Here is a 9126-nt window from a genome sequence, read left to right as displayed (position 1 = left end):
GCCGGGGCTGGCGGAGTGACGGCTCCCAGCCCGGTCCTCCCCCCCTCCCCCCCCTCCCCCCCCCCCCCCCAGGATCCGAGCTGGTGTGATGTCCTTGCAGCCGCCGCCGCCGCCCCATTCCGCCGCGCACCAGCCCCGGGGGCGCCGGCCGCGCGGTGCTGCCCAGTTCTGCCCCGCCGCCGGGCTTCCCAGAGGGTCGCGCAGCCCACGGCTATGACTCAGGCGCCCACTTGGTAACTCTGCCATCTTCCTGCTCCTTTCCCCCTCCCTCCCTTCCCCGCCCCCTCGGCCACCCCCCCCCCCCCCGCTCCCCTCCGCCACCCTCACGCCCTCCTCCCAGACGCCCACCCACCCGCTCAGCTCTCCGCAAGATCGCAGAGGTGGCGCGGAGCCCGGCGAGCCGATGACGGACCCCTTCCTCCTGTCTTCAATGCCTCAGCGGAAGATCCCCAAGGGCTGGAGAGAGGAGGGCTGCCGCTGGACATCCTCCCGGAGACGTTGCTCCGACCTGCTGCTCGGGGTGTATGAAACCGGGGACTGAGCGAGCCCCAGCCGCCGCCGCCGCCCGCCCCGTCGCTGCCGTCGGACTGGACTGGCCCCCGCCGCGCCGCGCCTGCCGCCCGGCCCCGGCCCCGGCCCCGGCCCGGGCGCCCCGGGGCTCGCCCCGCGCCCGCCGCCGCCCGCGCGCCGACTGCCCGCGCGTCCTCCTGACAGCTGCGGCGGCGGCGATGATGCAAAGGAGGAGGGTGCTGCCGCCGGCGGTGCTGATGGTGGCGATCGGCGCCCGGGTGTGATGCGAGCGTCATGGTGGGGATGCTGGCTTCGCGGCGGTGAGACAGCGAGCGAGCGCGAGCGCGAGCCAGGGGCGGAGGACGCCGGAATTCGGATCTGGCTGCTGTGTGGGCTCGGATCTCTCTCCCCTCCCCTCTCCCCCCCCCCCCCCTCCGTTCGGTTCTCGGTTGGCACACTGAAAATCCCCCGACTCCGTCCTCTCCCGACCACTGGAAGTCTTCCCGTCTCTAAATGGAATTAGTGGAGATCGGAGCCTCTGGTGTAAGGAACAGACATGATCTATGGACGCAGTTTGTTTCACAGTGAGTACCTTTCCCGCCGCCGCGCGGGGCCACTCGCCGTCCCTCCTCCCGCCCGCCTCCTCCCTCGTGGCCGAACGCGCAGGGAAAAGCCTCGCCGCCGCACTCCAGCCGGACCCCGCAGTCCCCGCGAGTCCGGGCACCTGTAAACTTTCTGGCTGGCGGCACGGCCGGCCGGGGGCGTGGGGGCGGCGCGCGGCCGGGGGTCGCTGGGTCTCAGACTCTGCGGAGGAAAAGCAGCCTTTGGGTCTGCGGGGACGTCCCGGGGGCGGAGGCGAGCACGTGCGGGCGCGGCCGGGAGCGGGCCCGGGTGCGGGCGCAGGTGGAAGGGGGCGGCGCGCGGGGCTGCCAGCCGGGGGGATGCAGGGACTCGCCCTCTTCCCGGGGCTTCTGGAGCTCCGCGGGCCCACGTTTCCACTCCAGGAGGTAGTGCAGGGTGCACCTGAACGCGGCGCTTGCGGGGAGGGCGAGGGCCAGCCTCAACTCCTGTGGCCCCCAAGACCTCTCGGGGTGCGTTCTCGGGGTAGCGCGTGCAGTGGAGGGGAAAATGGCCTCGGAAGGCATGGAGCGAACGGCGATAGAAGAAAAACGTGGGGTGGGAATTTGTTATTAAAAAGCAAGGATTCCGGTGCGAATCCTGTGCCACGCAGTTAAAAGCCCGGCTTTGTGGACGCGTTAGGCATAGTACTTGCTCCAACGTGTGATTCCAGCACAACAGGAAAAGCAAAGTAAAGACACAGGGCGCGTACAGCCTGATATTGATGGCTGTGCACCTGCGTGTCTGCGTGTGTATAGAATCATGGCAAGTTAAAATAAGAGAGTCTATCTATCTATATTTTTTTCTGTTTAAACAGACAACAACTAATGTTTCACTCTAAAAGATGACCAGGCAGAAGCACAAAGTAATACAATTGATGTACTTTCTCAAATGCTAATAAAAAGGCCTACTGCTTTTCCTGGAATAATCTTAAAACGTAAATTTATAAGCCCCTGCCAGCGTGCTTCGGTTTAGGAAATCGCTGTGAATGATACTCTCCCTGCCCCCAATTCGTTTTTCAGCGGAGAGGCGATTGTACACCTAATGGAACTTAGAGATTTTAGGCCACTGGGCAGAAAATAAATGACAACGATGAAGTGAAGAGGAAAGAGCAGACCTTATGAGGACCAGATTGTTTCATTACTTTTCTAGCTTCCGGTTTTACAAAAATGTTGAGCCACTCAAGATGTGCCAGTGAAACAGAAGTTCGGGTTTCAAATGGTCCTTTGCAGATTTACTCTTGTTGCAGTAAATGAAACCGAAAAATAGGCTCAATAAAATGCTTCTAGAAGTCACCTTCCTCAAAGTAAGAATCTATTTCTGGGTAATACCAAATATTAAGTCAACGTGAAGGTTAGAAGGAATTAATTTCTTCGCTTAGAAAATGCTGAGGACAGGGGTTACTTGATGGGACAGTGCCTCTTTATAAGAAACGTGTTTATCCTGCTGCCAGGTGCCCCCAACTCACATTCATCAGTTTTCTCCTGTGCCCCTCCCCCACCTGCCGTAAAGCTCGCCTGAGTATTTATTTTCCAAAATACAACAACACTGGCAGTGCGTTCTGGTCCCTCTTGGTCCTCATTGTTTGCCTTTTCAGACTTTCCCCTGGCTTACGCTCTTCCTTCAGAGATGCTAGCAAAGCCATTCTTGAAGGGCAGTCTGGACACAATGCGGGTCCTGAAATCCTACTGTAACGTGGCATTAGTAGATGACAGCATCCCCTCCGAAGTCTTGAGGTGCACATTTGCAGTTCAGGTCCCATCCAGTCTTAACTTGCATCGGTTCTGGGCACTAACTGTCCTGACTTGTACATTTGTAACCAGTTGGGGCATGTTCTGAGTTAGCTTGGAACAGTGAGCAGTAATAAACTTAATATGCTTTGGTATTATTTGAGCTTTCTGGTGTTATCGAATATGATCATCTCAGTGTATATTAATATGATCTCTTTCTCGTTTTTCTTTTCTGTTTCAGTTGTAGCAAGTTTAATCATCTTCCATTTGTCTGGGGCGACCAAGAAAGGAACAGGTGTGTTTTTGGGGGTAAACGCAGTGGAGGACCTCTAGTTATTTATGTTTCCCTATCTTTCTCATATTCTTAATATTCCAGAATATCTGAACATTTTATAGTGTGTCTAATTGATTGATTTTGACTAAGACAACATTTCAAAAGTAATTTACTAATGGATACTATAAGAATGTCCTCTCTATTTTTAGTCTTATAGAAAATTGGATGATGCCTCTTGTTTTCATTTTTTACAGAGAAGCAAACCACCTCAGAAACTCAGAAGTCAGTGCAGTGTGGGACTTGGACAAAACATGCAGAGGGAGGTATTTTTACCTCTCCCAACTACCCCAGCAAGTACCCCCCTGACCGAGAGTGCATCTACATCATAGAAGGTAAGGGGCAAAGAATCAGGGCTGGGGAGAGCTCTGAGCCAGACCTGGCCATCTCTATGCTTTGGGCGGACAGAATGCCCCAAGACATCACAAAGATTGGTTTTCGGGACCACGCACATAAATATCTCTTCAAGAATCAAGAAACTGTAAAATGTGGAATCAAGCTAATTATTGAAATTATTAGTAATGGGTTAAGATAAGTAGAGTCTGGCAAATAAAAGCAAATCAATAACAGTTAATTTTGCAGTTGGTTTAATTGATCCAGAATTCTAAATTAGTGGAATGGAGGCACAGGTTGGCATAATATTGCCTAACGTACTATGGTTTTAGAAACTAGTATTTCATTGGCTAACAGTTAGTAGAATAACCTGTACAGTTGTTAGTGTTTCGTTAATAAAGTACAAAAATACATATTCATGTCAAAAATAAATCTATAATCATGGTCCCAAACAATCTGAATGATAGTTGCCTTAATTTGTGCTAACAAGTGGCATTATCATACTTTAATGCCAAAGTCAGGATTCCGAATTATGATGCTTCTTCTCATCATTCTCTTTCATGACTCAAAAGATAAATAGTGCTGAAAAAGAGATTCATTTCTCTTCGAACATTTCCAATTTCCATTACCCTTGTAGACACCACTCGATTAAGTACAGCTTTCTAAAATAAATGATCATTTCATCTCGTGATGAAGATTTCAACATCACAAGTGTGAATACCTAATAGCCCCAAACCTGCAACCCTTCCCGCCCACACAGGCACAGACAGATTGGTCTACCTTAATGAAAAAGACAGTTTATGTTCAATATCTGCTTCTAAATGAGGGGCATGTTCATTTGGTAGATGTTTCAAAGAAGAGGCTTTCTGTTTAACCGCTTTCAAGAGCTTCTATCTAGAGGGGCACCTGGGTGGCTCAGTCGGTTAGGCGGTCGACTTCGGCTCAGGTCATGAGTTCGAGCCCCGTGTCGGGCTCTGTGCTGACAGCTCAGAGCCTAGAGCCTGTTTCAGATTTTGTGTCTCCCTCTCTCTGACCCTCCCCCATTCATGCTCTGTCTCTCTCTGTCTCAAAAATAAATAAACGTTAAAAAGATTAAAAAAAAGAACTTCTATCTAGAAATGATTCTTTTATCTTTTTGTAACTTTTAAGCTAAGGATATTGCCCTTCTCCTTTTTGTGCGTGAGGTTGAACTTTTAGCAAAGATACACTGCACTCCACGAAGAAGGAAAGAGAGACTCAGCTCTGATCATAAAGGCTAAAACTGAGAAATCTGGGCTCTGGCAGTTTTATTCCTCAGATGATTGATAGAAAAGGAAATTGAAATATGGAAATTCTGGGTTAGACTTAGTTGTTCCCTTTATCAAGTTAGTATTACCTATCTATTATGTGTATATGTGCATGTATGCATAGATATGTATATAAAATTTTCAAAGACCTTATCATAGGGTAAAACATTTAATCCTAGGGAGTATTTTTTTTTTTTTGTCCTCATTTTATAGACAAGGAAACAGGCACAGAGGGGTTAAATGTCTTGGTTAAATTCACCTAATTTGTGTTTTGAAGAATCAGTATTTTAAAACTTCGAATTGTTAAAAAGAATAAAATCAATGACTTCTCTCATTTAAAGGATTAATTCAGAGGGAAAGTTTCGCGTATTAATTGTGCTTTCATGCCTATTAAAAAACATTGCTCGCATTTCAATCTCATGCACATAGTCACATTCATTCTTAGTCATGTCAAGGACAAAACTTACAGTTGGGAAGTGGATAGAAGCTCCCGTGGCTATTGGTTATATTTCTACACCCTTTTTGAAGTACTCTATCCTAGCCATGGTTTCCCGTCCATGCATTTATTTAACAGATACTTTTTGAACAACTACTAAGAAGTAGCCACTCTTCTAGGCACAGTGTAGAGAGCCTTTAACAAAACAGCCAGGGTTCTTGCCTGTGGAACTTATAATATGGTCTGGTGACCATGCCCCTTCCAGTCAAAAATCTGAAGGCACCCCCCCAAACTAGCAGTGTTCGTTTGGAATAGGAGAAAGAAGACGAGGCTACGAGGGGGAGCAGGTGTTTTCACTCAGTTTTGTAAAACTTCCAGGAGAGAATTCTCTGTACAGAATGGCAGGTGCGGATGTGCTGAGATGTGGTGTGATTGGGACCCACAGGGAGAATCGCGTGGGCTTCTGCGTAGGGTGAGGGGAGCGGCAGTGAAGAGGGGCTCAGGAGACAGAGGGTCTCAGAGAAGGAGAACTTGGCACTCCACTGGCTCCACCCATGGACGTTGGAACATTAATATTCTAGACAGTGGGATGTCACTGAAATAAATCACGTGGAGAACGAACCCGCCCTTTGGGGGAAGTAACTGAAGGAAAGAAGCAAGCAGGAACTATTGTGAAAGCCCACGTAAACCATAGGAAAAGCCTGACCCGCACAAGTGACGTTGGCTGTGGCACCAAAGGAAGAGATGAGAGGTATTTAGGAAACTGAGTTGTGAGCGGCTGGAGGTACGGATGGGAGATAGGAAATCCCAGGACGATTCCAAAGTGTTTGGCTTGGAGACATATTGATGGAGGTAAAGGATACGGGTGGAGAAGGAGTGTTTAAAGGAAAATTAATGGGCTCCATTTTGGTGTTTATGGAGATGCCTCATAAAAATATTGGGTATATGAGTTTTCAGCTCACTGGAGAGCTCTTTGCTGAAAATAGATATTTAGAGGTCATAAATATAGACTGTGGTTGAGGCTCTTAGTATGAATGAAATGATCCAGAGAGAGCATTTGGAGCACTGGTTTTTTTTTTTTTTTTCTCTTTTTTAAATCTTTCAGAAAATACCGACGCCCAGGTCTGCCCCCAAGACTCTGGCTTAGTTGGTCTTTGCTGGAGCCGCAGGTCGCATTATGTTGCGATAGCTCTCCATTGGGATGCCAGTGCCCCAGAGCACTGGTCTAGAAAGAGCAGAAAAGATAAGAGAATAGTCTTCTGAAAAACAGCGTGTAAGGGATGGGAGAGTAAAGGAAAGGATGACAGGGAGGCGGTGAAGGACAAGCCAGGGAGATGGACCGGAGACGAGGCGAAAGAGGCCTCAGTACCTAGTGCAGGTGACATTTCAGGAAGAAGGGAGAAGCCGAGGTGCCAGTTGTGACGGCAAACAAACCTGAGGTAAAAGGGAACACATCTATTGCGTGAGGCCCCTGAGACGCTGTTAGGGAGACACTTTAGGAGGTGTGCCCTCAATGCCCTAGCAGGCGTGGGGGCCGGCTCCCAGCGGACGGAGGTGTGGGTGTGGGTGGTGTTGATGGACCCAAGGTGGAAAGGCAGTTACTTTCTTTGTCTCTCCGTCTTCTTGCAGCGGGGGCAGACTGTCATACTTAATTCTGAAAAGAAGAGCCTGTTCTGTAGGAAAAGGTGCCTTGAAAGTACAAGAGAGGGCTCAATGATTGGCTAAGTTTCTGGAGGTAAGGTGAGGTTCTGGTAAACGCAGGTGGCGTCCCAGTCACAGAGAGGAAGACTCCTCGCATGGATCTCAGGTTGTCCTAGAATTCCCTCCAATCAGAGGCCATATTCTGTACCTATATTCAGGTGAAAGCGCCCAGAGTTTTCACCGTGCCCAATGACACGGTAAGACTTCTCGAAAAGGAACTTCCGATTTACATACCAGATGACTTGCAGAAGATGTTACAGAGAAAGGCAGCTGTGAATTGAGAGATTTGAAGGGAAAGAACATGTAAGTGTAGGGAGTTGGACTTAGCTTCCAATGGCTTACGTGCACCATAAGCCGTTGTCTTGAACTACAACCACGTGCTCTTTGTTTGTTTGTTTGTTTGTTTATAAGTAGGCTCCATGCCCCGTGTGGAGCCCAATGCAGGGCTTGAACTCAGGACCCTGAGTTCAAGACATGAGCTGATATCAGGAGTCGGACGCTTAACTGACTGAACCACTCAGGAGCCCCTATGACGTACTTCTTTTTAAAACGTTATTTTACTGCCTTCTAAAATTCAGTTAGTGGGATTTCGTATATGAACGCGTGTGGTTGACCTCTGCATGATGGACCAAAGGAAAGTGAACTGTCCGCGTGTAGTCCTGCCTAGGGAAAGCCATAACGCTGGTATGTGTCCTGATGGAACATTGAGAGGTTTGTTCATCCACGTTGGAGGGAACTTAAGTGACGATGAAAATGAAGGAAATGTAAGTGAATTCATGTCCAATGACCATGCATTTCTTAATAGCGAAAAACAGATGGATATTTGTTGATCAACAGATTTTTATTAAGTAAGTTAGCACAGGGCTACTCTCTTTGCTTTAAGGTTCCCTAGCCATACATTATTCACATCGAAAGGAAATATCCTATATTCTGAAAAGGTTTATTTCCTTCTGAAACTTATATTGGCTTGCCAGAGAGGAAATAAACCAGCAGGCACATTCTATAAGATGGTAATAGGTATAAATGTTATACTGAATGCTAATACGTATATGGGTCCAGTGTCTTAAGCCTTTGCCTTTTTAAAAAAAATTTTTTTTAATGTTTATTTTATTATTATTTTTTTTTAATTTTTTTCAACGTTTATTTATTTTTGGGACAGAGAGAGACAGAGCATGAACGGGGGAGGGGCAGAGAGAGAGGGAGACACAGAATCGGAAACAGGCTCCAGGCTCCGAGCCATCAGCCCAGAGCCTGACGCGGGGCTCGAACTCCCGGACCGAGAGATCGTGACCTGGCTGAAGTCGGACGCTTAACCGACTGCGCCACCCAGGTGCCCCTATTTTATTATTTTTGAGACAGAGAGAAACAGAGCATGAATGGGGGAGGGGCAGAGAGAGAGGGAGACACAGAATCGGAAGCAGGCTCCAGGCTCTGAGCCATCAGCCCAGAGCCCGACGCGGGGCTCGAACTCACGGACCACGAGATCGTGACCTGAGCCGAAGTCGGACACTTAACCAACTGAGCCACCCAGGCGCCCCTAGCCTTTGCCTTTTTGTGATTGAACTAATAACCTTGAAGGGAAAAAAACATAATTTTCCAAGTGATGTCTTAGGATAGTTCCAATTCATAGATTAAAAAAAAAATCACTGGAACTTCATCAAATCTGTCATCAGGTAGTACTACATTTGTTGCCCTTTGCGAATATATGCTAGTGGTAGATAAAATCATCCCTGGTTTTGCCGGTAAGAGCAGTAAATGTCTCTTTTCAATGTCCAAAGACTCATAAACATTTTTAGAGATTAAAAATAATCCCCAAAAGAGTCTTATAACACGCATTGACCTTTAACCAAATGAGCTTCAGTTTTATCCTCGGGGATCATCAGGGTTATATTTTATTCTGTAAGTCTCTAATTTCCAAGTCATCGTGTATCTCAGTTCTCTATAAATTTTTGACATCCGTGCACACAAGGCTTTAATTTTAAAGCCATCAAGGGTGATATTCAATACATATTTAAGAACTGGTGTGGTGGGGACAGCAGTCGTTCGGAATGATTACCGACCACATGGGGATCAGGCCTTCCTTGTGCCAGGTCTTAACTTTGAAGTTTCTGGAGGGTGTTGGTCCCCGAAGAGGGCCACATGGCAGGGAAACACTCAAAGGACTCGAGGCAACAGCTGTTT

General features: G+C 48.1%; 1 protein-coding gene across 13 annotated transcripts in view; it reads left to right on the top strand.

The window, feature by feature from the left end:
• The first annotated feature begins 663 nt into the window (after positions 1-663).
• Positions 664-9126, top strand: part of NETO1 (neuropilin and tolloid like 1) — a 131186-nt gene continuing 122723 nt past the window's right edge. For 7 of the 13 annotated variants that reach the window (XM_045041205.1, XM_045041206.1, XM_045041204.1 and 4 more), the window contains exons 1-3: positions 673-1094; positions 3100-3153; positions 3387-3524. In XM_045041205.1, coding sequence (XP_044897140.1) covers positions 1067-1094; positions 3100-3153; positions 3387-3524 — 220 coding nt within the window. In that variant the 5' untranslated portion in view covers positions 673-1066. Of the gene's footprint in view, positions 1095-3099; positions 3154-3386; positions 3525-9126 lie in introns of all 13 variants that reach the window. The other 6 variants (XM_045041208.1, XR_006587641.1, XM_045041207.1 and 3 more) reach the window with 4 other exon arrangements.

The sequence above is a fragment of the Felis catus genome, chromosome D3 (assembly GCF_018350175.1).
Source record: "Felis catus isolate Fca126 chromosome D3, F.catus_Fca126_mat1.0, whole genome shotgun sequence".
Lineage (NCBI taxonomy): Eukaryota > Metazoa > Chordata > Mammalia > Carnivora > Felidae > Felis > Felis catus.
This window is presented reverse-complemented; position numbering and strand designations above follow the sequence as displayed.